This window comes from Camellia sinensis, chromosome 13, assembly GCF_055761805.1.
Source record: "Camellia sinensis isolate YWXY chromosome 13, ASM5576180v1, whole genome shotgun sequence".
NCBI classification, from domain to species: Eukaryota; Viridiplantae; Streptophyta; class Magnoliopsida; order Ericales; family Theaceae; genus Camellia; species Camellia sinensis.
The window spans coordinates 110,584,489-110,597,694 of NC_138973.1; the positions used below are offsets into that span (position 1 = coordinate 110,584,489).

General features: G+C 42.0%; 1 protein-coding gene across 1 annotated transcript; it reads left to right on the forward strand.

Annotated features, from left to right (window-relative positions):
* Positions 1 to 7,748: 7,748 nt before the first annotated feature.
* LOC145805629 (uncharacterized) lies at positions 7,749 to 12,161 on the forward strand. Its single transcript, XM_082900792.1, has 6 exons — positions 7,749 to 8,318; positions 8,469 to 9,300; positions 9,395 to 9,702; positions 9,777 to 10,182; positions 10,266 to 10,471; positions 10,553 to 12,161. The coding sequence occupies exons 1-6, from the start codon at positions 7,749 to 7,751 to the stop codon at positions 11,204 to 11,206; spliced, it is 2,976 nt and encodes a 991-aa protein (XP_082756918.1). The 3' UTR covers positions 11,207 to 12,161.
* Positions 12,162 to 13,206: the final 1,045 nt, after the last annotated feature.

The window sequence follows — 13,206 nt, forward strand, 5'->3', positions numbered from 1 at the left end:
TGTATTCTATCAACCGTCAAATTCCATGATACATTCCATTGATTAGTTTCCGTTTGCCTAATCATCATGCATTGTCTACAACAATCACGACTATCCTCCACCGATAGCCCAAAGCAGTTATCTCTAAATAGAAAATAAATGCACAATGGATATTCAATCAACATTTCATTTCCTCATTTCTCACAATTAATTATCCCAATTAATCAAACAATGTAATTAGGTCATTATCCATAATTGACATTTCAACCCTTAGGTTCCATTTTCACCAATGATTCAACTTTTATTCCATTTCTCTATGCCAAACATACTTCTAGGTTTATTATAAATAAAACCCCAACTTTTGTAAAATTACACAAAAGCCCCAAACTTTCACAAAATTACCAAACCAACCCCAACATCTCAAAATACTAAAATTTAAAGACAAAATCTATGGAGAGGAGTAGGATATCCCTACCTCGAAGTTTGAGCCAAAAAGGAGATGAAGACTCGAAGATCAACGTGCTCCAAATCCAAACTTTTTCAGATTAAGTCGAAGCTCTCAACGCCCTCTATCTTTTTAACAAAGGCCCTAGGCTAGATTCACACTCTAGGGAGATCAAATCTTAGAGAGAGTGTAAGTTTAGAGAGAGAGAGTCTCGGATCTAGGGTTTGGAAGAAAAAGAGAGTGAAAAACTGATGTTCAAAAACGCTACTGTCCGCTGATATAAAACACGCTCGCTCGAGCGAAGACTTTGTCGCTCGAGCGACCAGACACAGAAAACTCTCGCTCGAGCCAAAAAGTTCTCACTCGAGCCAAAAACTCAGAAGTGCGCTCGAGCGAAAGAATGCTCGCTCGAGCCAACAACTCAAACCCTCAGGTCTGCAACCAGCACGCTCGAGCGACAGACTTCTCGCTTGAGCGAAGAACTAGCCAGACTGCTCGAGCGAAGAAAACTCGCTCGAGCCAAGAAATACAACTCTCAGGTCCAGAACCAGACGCAAGCGCTCGCTCGAGCGAAGCCACTCTGGCACGATCCACCAGACACGAACTCAACTCTCGCTCGAGCGACCAACTCCTCGCTCGAGCGAAGCTTAAAAAATCTGGGCAGCAGCACTAGGCTCCCAAACACAACCAACCTGTAACAAACCTGCCCAACACATCCTATAACTCAAATATGAAGTAAAAAGGATGCAAACAAGATAATAAACAACTACCAACATCCACGGACACGTGTCCGGATCACTGTTCAAGAAGGGTAAACCCGGGATCGCTATAGAGAGAATCTCAAACTCTGTTTTCTGATAAATGGATTGCTTTGTGAGGTTTCTGAGAAATGGGTTTGCTACTATTGTTGCCGTTGCCAGTTGCTACGGTAGTGATGGCAATCATGACAGTCATCATGGCGGAGGAGGAGGCTATGGCAATCACGGCAGTCACGGTAATGAAGAAAGAGAGAGAAGAGAGAGAATGAGTGTGTGTGATATATGGGTACGAGTGTGCATGAGGGACTTTAAGTTGCAAAAAAAAAAAAATATTATAGATATCTTCCATTATTAAAAGTTAGAAAGAGTTGTTAAACTAAATATTCCATATATATATATATATATATTATATAATTTTGTTATAAATATTTCATAATTTTCTCCTAGAATTACTACAATCAACAACTCAAAATAAAATTATGCATTTTTGGTGATAATATAATTTTTTTTTTTTTTAGCAGTGTTGCGTAATTTTTTATCAAATTATTTTTAAATAACAAAATGTGTAATATTACAAAAAAAAAAATACAAGTAACTTTATTTTTTAATCACAATCTCTTTAAAAAAATTATGCAATTTTCATCACAAAATTAAAATATTTAAAAATCTTTAAAAAAAAACTTTTTATTTAAGCCACAATAATACCAACTTTCTTATCACATTATTATAAATAAATATATTAATCTAAAGAGTAATGATACAAAACTCTAAAGAGAATTTTACACATGTGACAAGGAAAAAAAACAAATAAACAAATACACATGCACACGCATCAGATTACAAGTGAATTCCACCCATTTAAAACTTCTCTAAACGTATCTTTTTAAAACCCTCAATCATTTTTATATGGGTCATGCTTAAGTGTGCAACCCCCTTAAGGTTGCACACCATATGCAACCCAATTGTTAGCCGTTAGATTACAATAATTGATCAAGACCATTGAATTGTTTAATCCTGAAAAAGTTGAAACCGGGGCAACCGGTTAATGCTTGTATTTGCATGATTGCATCCCACTCACTCTCTGTATTTCGTCTCTATCTCTCTCTGTTCTCCTCTCTGTGTAAGGTTGAGTCAGTGTAACCGTTGATTTCCATTACAGGGAGAAGCCCCTGTTGGGTTCGTTCCATTGACGAAGCTCTGTAGGGAACAGTATAACGGGCGATTTCCAACAACAACGTAACTAGAAGGCTGTGTTGGTTCCATTGCTGAAGTGAAGCCCTTCTCTCGAACTAGATATGAGGTATGGAGCTGTGTCCCTCTCTCTGTCTCCCTCTCTGTCTCTCTGGCCCGTTCACTTCAGCTATTTTCCCTCAACTAAACCCCCATCCTAACTTCAACCACTCTACGCTTCGCTCCAACGGAAACCCCTCCATTGGCAGCTAACCTTTCTCTTTCTGTTTCTCAAGCGAGTGTTTGTGTTTGCACAAACAGGTAACCCGTGTGAAAATGTCATGTTTGTGTTTGTGTTAACAATTTTCGGTCATCAAGTAATTGTTGGTAGTAATGTCATGTGCAGTATGGCCCCAGCGGAAGTTAAAAGGGAAGGTGATGATTATGACATTCCAAATGAAGCAGATGACATCCGTTTGATGAATGAAAGTCGGGCAGAACCTGATCATGGTTGTGAAGCTGGTCCGAGCAATGAAGAAGCAACCAACATGAACGTTGAAGATGGCGGAGCCGATGTGAAAAAAGAAATGGTTGACGATGCTCATCGCAATGACATGGTTGGTGATGTTGAACGTGCTATTCTGGAACAGAAATTTGATTCGGTCGAAGATGGAGAAGATTTCTACAATGCGTATACTAAAGCCAAGGGATTTAGTATACGAAAATCCAGATTTAACACAAATAAAGAGGGAAAGGTCGTTAGTAGGCTGTGGTTGTGTTCAAGGGAAGGTCAGAGATTACCAAAATACTTGGACCGTGTTGCTGAGAAGAGTAGAGCTCCCAAGGCACTAACAAGAGTAGGTTGCAAAGCCCAATTTCGCATACGGTACGATGCGGATGCTGGTGAAGGGGGAAAGTATGTTGTGACTCACTTCGTCGCAGACCACAACCATGAATTGGCGGAACAACACTGTGTGATGTATCTGAGGTCACATCGCAGTTTAAACAGCGGTGACAAAGCTCAAGCAATGGCTATGCGCAATGTCGGTGTGAAGACTAGCCAAATCATGGACTATATGGTAAATCAGTCCGGGTCTTATGAGAATGTTGGTTTCATCCGCACGGATCTGCACAACCATATTCAAGCCGAACGTAGAGCAGAAGTTGAGGATGGTGATGCGCAGGGTGCGTTGGTTTACCTATGCGCAAAACTTGATGTTGATGCACGTTTTTTTTACAAGTATGATGTGTGTAACGATAACAAGTTACAAAATCTGTTCTGGGCAGATTCGAAATCGCGGGCCGACTACGCAAAGTTTGGTGATGTGTTGATATTTGACTCAACTTACAGAACCAATGCATACAAGAAACCGTTTGTCATGTTGGCTGGTGTGACTAGCCACTTTAGGACCACGATATTTGCATGTGTTTTGCTAGCTAATGAGACAATTGAGACATACACATGGGTTTTGGAAACATTTATGGAGGCGATGGGCAATAAAGCACCTGTGTCCGTACTGACAGATGGGGATAAGTCGATGCGAGAGGCAATCAGAAGAGTATTTCCAGATGCAAGACATCGATTATGTAATTGGCATCTTGGGAAAAATGCTGTTTCAAATGTTCACATAAGTGGCTTTGCACATGCTTTCAAGCAGTGCATGGACATGGAAACGGATGAGACAAAGTTTGAGCATGGCTGGACGACAATGGTCGAAGAATTTGGACTTCAAACCAACAGTTGGGTGTTGGAGACATATGAGAAGTGTCATATGTGGGCTGAGGCATATATGCGTGGACATTTCTTTGCTGGGATGAAGAGCACTCAGCGCTCGGAGTGTATGAATGCTTATTTCAATCCCTTCCTCCAACACAAATTGAAGCTATATGAATTTGTTAGGCACTATGATCGGGCTCTTGCAAGGATAAGGTATAACGAGGCTGGAGATGATGCTGAAACAAATAACACTTTTCCGGTATTGATTACTCCATTGCGAGATATAGAGAGACATGGAGCTGAGCTATTCACCCGAAATATATTTAGAATGTTCCGTGATGAAATCTTAGAAGAGGGGAAGTTGAATGTGAAGGATGTGTTCCCTTTGCCGGATGGTCAGAAATGCTACTATATTCATAAGTACAGAGTGAAGGACAGATCATGGATAGTAACACACAGTCCAATGGATGCTGCAATGAGATGTTCTTGCATGAAGTTTGAGTCGTTGGGGCTACCTTGCTGCCACATGATATGTGTTATGAAAGCTGAAAATTTAACGCAAATTCCCCCAACTTGTGTGCTGCATAGATGGACAAGGGCTGCAAGCAAGGATGGCCAGCAATGGCCTCAACCCTCAATTGATAGCACTACAACACAGACGGCCCGGTATGGGATATTGTGTTCTTCCTACAACGAAATGTGTTTCTATGCCTCGCAATCAACGGAAGGTTTCAAGGATGCTAGGGATGCATGTCTTCCAATGACGACCCGGATGAAGGAGTTATATGAGAGGAATTTGAACGGTGGGAATGGAGACAAAGGGAAACATTCATTCTGTCGACAATTTGGAGTAGAAGATCCTGATGTTGTGAAGACAAAAGGGAACCCAGGACGGGCCTCGTCCAACTGTCGAAGACCAAGAAAATGCGGGAATTGCAAATGCATTGGGCACACAAAGCGAACGTGTCCTAAGGTTCGGTTTAGCCGAACAGTGGGTAATAACTCAGATGCAGATACACCCCACATAACTGACCGTGAGTACAATGCGGAGTCATTGCCCGTTCGCTGCAAAATTGGGTTGGTGGATCCAAGTACACCGCACATTAAGCAACGGCGACTATTTTTTGATGTTTCTCCTGATTCCAAGCAGCCTGTGGGCCAATACGGTAGTGTTGAAGCAGCAGTGTGGAAAAATGATTCGAACACAATTGATGAGGTGAATCAGGTAATTGTATAATTTATATGATTTACTTATTCCCTTAGCTATTGAAAACACATGGAAATAATGTATGTAGTTTTCATTTTGCACGGATTGCTGTACGTAACGTGTAAATAATTGGTTATGTACAATGCCAGGAAATGGCACAACGTTACTTATGTACAAGGCCACGAGTTGTAAATTTCCCATGTTGTTTAGAGTGATGTTGTCATTTGTGTTTGCAGTGACTTGTCATTTTCAAAACTAACTGAAGGTGAGGTGAGATATATATGGGTTGTCTGTGTGTTGTTTTGGGTGGGAAATTGGCTTATGTCTGTATTCCAAGATTCCTATTGCGGGTTGCTTGTTTCTGTTCCATATTTGGTTGGATCTAACTGAAGGGTTTTTTTGCGGTGTGGTTTATCAACTAACGATGTGTTTCGCTTCGTATTGATTTGTTATGACTTGTGTCTGTAAATTAGTATTATATTTCGAGTAAAATACGAATTTTGTCCAAGTGGGTTTGCAAAATTACATACCAGCACATGTATTTTGTATATAATCCAAGTGGCAGTTAATTTTGGGTGTTACTTGGAGAAAGTAACCCAACGAACTCGTTACTTTATCTCCATGCCGATCGGTATATGAATTACGAGTTACGAACAGGAGTTGTGAAATTATTTAATGTTTACTATGGGTTTATTGTTAGTAAAATTATGGTGGGCCTATATGGACAGCAACGAAGCAGTAATTTAAAGTTGACAAGTTCAAGAAGAAAATCAAGCAATTGTGGTATTGGTTCAAATGCCTGAAATGGATGAAGACTTCTTTCGATGAAGTGATGGTAACAAAGTAGAAAGTAACAAAGTAGAAAGTAGAAAGTAGAAAGTAAGTTGTTGTGTTGTTGTGTTGTTTGTAACAAAGTAGAAAGTAGAAGGGAAAAAACTACACAGAAGTTACAATGTAGAAAGTAAGTTGCCACCTGTCGAAGTGCATATAATTGAAGTTACCACCTGTGCCCAGGTCCTTTTAGCCTTTCCTCGACAGATACAGACTCCCAATTCGTTCATGTTTCCTGTTGGAGGGTGGCCACTAAATCCATGAGCACTGCCAGTAACTGCTCCAGCGTGTAAGTCAGGTGGCATGCAAGATTCAATGTTAGTTGAATGGAGCAGCTGTTGGGAGGATGTGGGAAAAATAGGTGCAAAGAGGAATTTTTAATCTAATATCCAATCAGAATGTAGGTGAAAATATGAGTGAACTTTTTTTTAAAAAAAAGTAGTTCCCATTTTTTGGATTATAAACCCGAGATGTATATTTTGTTTTTGATATAAACAAGTTGTGTATTTTCGTTACGTAAAATGTAGGACAACAATTGTGTTTAAGTCATTACAATACAGAAAAAGGTTATTTCAAACGTATTTTCAAGTTTACCGACATTGAATATATTTTGATTAAATTACAGGGAAAATTCAATATTTGGCAGAGTTTGATGATTCATAGTCAGGGGCAGTAACTGTGAGTGGCCAAGTGTTGCGGTTCATTGACCCAGTTTGCAAGGACTGTGGTTGTGTTTAGTGGACAATATTCTGTCGATTTTTGTCTCATAATGATGAGGGACATGCCCCACAATGGTGAAAAGGAAGGTCGACAGGGAAGAGTCAATATTTGGCAGAGTGGACTTGAAGATTCGAAGTCGGGGCAGTTACAGTGGCAGTTATGGTGTAGACGTGTAGGATCATGCAATGATGGGCCACAAAAACAGTATACGGATATCAATACTAAACCTCCACTTCTATCTGTCGAGCTCCCTTTTCTTATGTTTATTTCATGGCCACCAACTGTTTTAAACTTCTGTCGACAGAGCAAGGCTCCTGCTTTGTCTCATGCTTCCTCCTGAAAGTGTGCCCGCTAACTCCGTGACTGGTGGTAAAAACTTCCCCTATCACTTCTAGGTGACCCACATGCAGAGAGCCCACTTTCAGGTCGTGGACATTCCTTCAGACTTGGCCACATGCCCTCGATTAAGTGGACCATCTGTCGACAGAGACTGGCAAAACTTGGTGCAAACAATGGCCCCCATGTTCAAGTTAAATATTGCGGAAGTGATTGAGACCCCCCCAATCACCACCCCCCCCCCACACACACACACACGTGGGGGCTGCTGTTTGGAGAAGGAAAAAAAATAAGAAATTGAAAAAAAAAAAAAAAAAGTGGCCAATCAGAGAGAGAGGGGGTCATGGGGGTCCAAGTCATATGATATTTAACTTCAACGAGGGGGCCATTGTTTGGGCCCAAAACAAGCATAAAGTACAGCCCAATATAAGAGCTTTTAAATATACTGGCCCCATCATAAGCTATAAAAGACCCACCCTTTCAACTTCAAACCACTTCATTTCCCTCTGATTCGAACTCCCCAGACTGTACTCCTTCTTCTCAACCATTGCCGTTCAAAACCAGAGCACCACAAAACCCTAAGCCATGGCACCGAAAAAATCTCAACCATCTCCATCTGAGGAGAACAATGAAGACCTACTCCGCTTCCCGGACCCTATCAGAGCACTTATCGCTCCTCTAAAATTTGCTGCAACCCTATTGCCCAGCCCAAGCTCTGTCGCTAAGGCTACTCTAGGCCCTACCTTCGCGTCTTACTTCCCAGACGAGCTAGCTCCATACTATCCCCTTGGTAATGGTGAGAACCTTCTTCTCAACCAAGCTGGACTCAAGTGGACTAACTGGAATGTCAGCAAAAACCCACTCAGAGGGTGGAGGTCACCAGACTCTGATTGGCGAAGCTGGGCCAGGAGAATTGAAGGTCACGACGCCGAAGTATGGAAGCACCAGGGCATTGCTGAAGCAATTAGACTGTCGACTAAAATTTATGACGTGGAGAAAGGGCTGATTGCTGCTGCTGCATGCTTTTGGTCGCAGTCTAGTAACTCCCTACTCCTCAATTTTGGTATGATTTCCCCTACCATCTTAGATGTAGCTCACTTGACTGGTCTGCCAATCTTGGGCAATCCAATTCATGCTCTCCTTGAGCCTCCAAAAGTGACATTTACTTTAAACACTGACATGTGCTATACAGATTTTGCCAAAAAATACCAAGGCAAGCGTGGTTCCCCTGTCGATGACAAAGAAAGAACTGCTTTTTACTTACTTTGGCTTTGTGAGTTTCTTTTTTGTGTCCCTGGGTACAAGATCACGAAAGAATACCTCCCCCTTGCCTTGTGTATGCAAGACGGCCCTTATCTTCTTGCCACCCTTTACAAGGCCCTATTTTCCTTTGTCGACAAGAAGATTTCTGGCAACTGTGGTGGCCCCTTCTGGCTCTTCCAGGCCTGGTTGTATGCCTATTTCCCTGAGGCACGACCCCCACCACCTAACACCTTGAAACCTGTTTGCCACTCCTATGCTGAGCAACTGCTCACTTATAACAGCCATTCAAAACTCACTTTCACAAATCATCTTACCATGTTTTACAACCTTCCTTCCCAGAGACCTTCCAACCTGTACATGCCATTTCAAAACTTTGAATTCTCCTCCAGTAGACTTCGCTTCCTCTTCACATACCCTTCTGATTTACACAATGAGCAAGTCCAAGAACAAAATGAGAGTTGGAGACACATTCTCACCTGTAGACATGTCTTGGTTGGCTGTTCCATATCCTCCGCCAAGCTATCCAGCTGCAGTTTTGAGACATACTGTCCCAATCAATGGTCCAGGCAATTTGGTCTTTCCCAGGCTATCCCTTATCCTTATTTCCACCCAACCATCCATGAGGAGATTGGGTCCAGAATCCACTTGAAAGATCCTACACAAGCTGAATCCATTCTGACAGAGAACACCAAACTTTTCCAAGATTTTGGCCCCTTCTTCTTCAAACCTGCTTCGGACTGCTCGGCTGCTTTTGACCATTGGTGGGGACTTATGACTGCCATTATTTTCTGCAAGCCACTTGAAAGCTGCCTTAACGATACTTGTATTCATATTCAGGGCCGCATATCCTCGCCTTCCAAGCTTAAGGCTACAGGTATCCTTCCTTCATATACTTCATATCCCTGACTGTGTCATGCAATTTGTTTTGTTTTTTTCTCTACAACACTAACTTGTTTAACCCTTGACAGCCAAAATTGTGCCTGCTGCTGAACCATTGGTTAGGGACCAACGTAAAGGCAAGGATCCAATGGATGCAACTACTCAGACAAACACCCCCTCAGTTCCGAAATTAATGGCAGACTCTTTCGCAGCCGCGCAGACACAAGCACAGAGAGGAGCTACCACCCGTACCCCTGCTGAGACAGAGGTCACGGCGAAGAAGAGAGAAGAGCCTTCCACTGCTCCTGCTCTAAGCACAGACCTAAGTGAGTGGGATATCCCTCTCAGCCAAATGGTTGGCGAAACAACATCAAATCCTTCAGGGCAGCTCTACCAAGTAAGCCTTCACTTTACATATTTACAGCATCTGAATTTGCATTCACGCCCGACTGATCACTTACTTTTGTGCAGAGAAAAAGAAGGAGATTACTCCTTGCTGCTGCTGATGATGACGATGCTTCCACTTCTCCTCAACACATTCATCAAATTCCCAGTCCAATCAGTAATGTACCCACAGAACCCACTGTACAACCAACTCCACCACCACCTGAAGCATCGCAACAAACTTCCTTACAACCTGCTTCACAGTCTTTGCCACAACAATCCACACAGTCTGCATCACAACATCCTTCCACTTCTCCTCAACACATTGTCCCTTCTGTCTCTAGCCCTCAACCATCACCATCCAACCCCTCCAATTCCCAAACGTCAAACAAAGAATCTCAGAGGATTGAATTTGACATTTCAATCAACAGCCAATCCTCTCCAACAGATGACAACACAAAATCCCCTCAACCAGAAGTTCACCACAACCAAGGTAAATAGAAATACAAATGTTACTGTTCGTTTGGGAAAAAAAAACTTCTCTTTAAGTAACTGGTATTGTTCTCCAATTTACAGGGATGGACATAATACAGGACTCATCTCCACGACCAATGGGCGAGACAGAACTTGAAGGTCCTCATGACTTTCCCCTGCTAGCAGAACCAGAGAAACACCCTCAAGGCGCTGATGCTGCCATCTCATCAGTACCAGAAACAACTCGTCCTCATGCGACAACCACAGCTGAACAAGGCCAACCGTCTGCGTGCACGTTATCAGGACAGGTACTACCATTTCCAACCTCATCCTATTTACTCTTTATTACTTGCAAGCATATATTCTCACCAAACTATTAATGTTCACAGGCCGTCGGTCCATGCCAGGATATTTGGGCCGAAGTTTCTATTCTTCAACAAGATCTAGACGAAATATCCCCATTGCCTCAAAGGCTACATCTGTTTGATGCTGAAACTCAACAAACCTTAACCACCTTCATCAACCTCATTAACACCCCAGTTGAAGAAATCATTCTCCACAAACCTGATGAAACCTTGGCCTGTCTTTCTGCTGTTGTAAACCTCTCCCCTAATCCTTTCAACCCCATTCAACTAAAGCAATTGGCCAAGATCATCACAGAATGGCCAACCCTTTCAGAGATGGTTCAGACTTGCTCGAAGGATATTCAAACCAATAAGGATTTCCTAAACGAAGCCCACACCATATCTACTTCACTCAAACTCAGCCAGCAGACCTCTGCAGCCATTCTTCAGCAACACTCAGCACTTGAACTTGAGGAAGCCAAACTCATGGCAGAACTTGCCTCTGTCCGGCAAAGAAAGGCTCATCTGCAGCAGCAACACGACCAGCTTAATCAAGAAGCAAGGATGATGCTCTCCCAAATTAGACATCGTTCTGCATCCATTCAGACAACTAAAGCTGAGTTGGACCAAGCCCAAGCCATGCTGGCAGATGCTCAATCAGAGTGGGGTGTTCTAGGCGTTCTGTTCCCCAAATCCTAGGCTAGTTTATATATGTATTCTTTTGTATTGCACACCTAGGAATGATTTGGAAAGGTAGGAATGATTGCCTTTTTAATGATAAGATTGTTGATGGGCCTGAATTGGCTGAGATGGTGAAAGTGAGGGTTGCACTTTGCTGTAAGCAAAGTTATAGAGGCCTACAGTATTCAGTGGACGACATATATTGTATTCTGGATAGTATCAAAGTCTCATTTAGGGGGTGGTGTTTGGTGTTTTTTGAAACTGGGGTGCAGGAGTTTGGTCAAGCTGTGGTATGCAGGATTTTGGTCAGTCTGTGGTATTACCATATCTTCTTGGTGGCTACTTTTGCTCTGCTGTGCTTCAATGTTGCTATGCTTTGCCTTATTTTTGGCTTGTTGCTCTGGCTTAGTTTATGGGGTCAAGCATGCTCATTTCTGGTTGCTGCTCTGCTGTGCTTCAAATCTGCTCTGCTATATATGTACTCTGCTGCTGCTATATGGGATCAACGAATAGGCTTAAGTCTGCTGCTGCATATTGGCCTTTTTGCAATTGTTTGAATGATGTTTTGGTGTGCTGTATTGGAAGTCTGCTGTTGGATTGGGGAAAGTTATTGGAGGTCTGCTGCGGGCCTTGTTGTAATTGTTGGTCTGCTGCTGTACTAATTTTTTTTTTTTGGAGGTTGAAGGATCAGGCTCAAGTCTCAATGGAGGTTGAAGGTTCAGGCTCAAGTCTCAATGGTGGCTGTATGGTCTGAAGTTTGTTCATGCTGCCTTGGAGTTTCATCTGGTTGCCCTATTATGTGGTTTTGTGAGGATGGGCTTGGAGTTACATTGTTATTGTTTTCCTTCTGTTTTTGTTTCTCTTCGTTGGTCTCCAACCTCCTCTTTGTTGATGTATCATTGACACCTTGTATGTGCTTTTCCATCAATACAGTTTTTTGTTTTGCTGAACAAAAAAAAAAATTGAATATCAATAATCTGTGTTTTTAATGGTCTGTTGTATGGTTGTTTTTATTTTTTGTGCAATTTTTCACCGTTTGTGCATTTTTATGAAGTAATCAATTCCCCTTCAAAGTGCATTATAGTCACCGCCATTTGTTTCTTCTGTGGGCTTTTTTTTGCTTTGTTTTGGACAAAATCATGGCATTAAAAAAAATCGAACAAACATAATTCATGTGGTCAAAGCGAACAAACATTACTACTTTCAACTTGCATTGTTTGTTGGACAAATATCACATTGCACTGGACAAACATTAGTATAGTCATTTGGGCAAATATGACATTGCATTGTTTGTTCTGTACTGTACCCATAACATTGGAATTATGTGTATCACATTACGTACAGGCCACGATAAAACCAAACAAACATGACTACTTTCCCTCGTTTGTTCGAGTCCCAAACATTGGAATTATGTGTACAATCAATACGCGTGGGAAATTAGTATTATCACAGCTGCGACCTAAAAAGTTGTCACGACAAGCTGATGCAGTAATCCAGTTGTGGTTGGGCATCGAAATTACACTCGTACTGGCAGGCCATGATAAAATCGCTGCACTATTTGTTGTAATTGCAATCAATCACATGCACAAACGATACTCGCCCATCTTTGTATTGTTCACATCCATAACGAAATCAAGCACCAACTTCCGGCGCACAGAAGGATGAAACTATGTACAGAAAGCGAATAACACAAATCAGGTACGGTTACAGCGGTAGGGAATAAACGGATTTATTTCGCAATTGGAAATTAAGCGGTACAATGTACCTTGTGTGGACCGCTGGGTATATCAGGCCGCTGCATGTACTTGATCACAAACATCCCACAGTCGAAAGTGCTACAAATGAAATGTAACATTCAGTCTCTCGTAAAATATAAGCAGGTTCGTTAAATGAGTGATTCAAGAGTGAAGTCAATGTGACGCAGTGTTTGTGGATTACTCGTCCAGCTGTTGTAATGGCCTTTGTTCTAACATGCGCACCTCAAAGGTACGCATGTCTACAGCATATTCATTTCCAAA

Coding starts and splice junctions, on each gene's coding strand:
- LOC145805629 (XM_082900792.1), top strand. CDS start 7,749: ATGGCACCGAAAAAATCTCAACCATCTCCATCTGAGGAGAACAATGAA. Junction 9,301..9,394: donor TTCCAAGCTTAAGGCTACAG/GTATCCTTCCTT, acceptor AACCCTTGACAG/CCAAAATTGTGCCTGCTGCT. Junction 10,472..10,552: donor CGTGCACGTTATCAGGACAG/GTACTACCATTT, acceptor TAATGTTCACAG/GCCGTCGGTCCATGCCAGGA.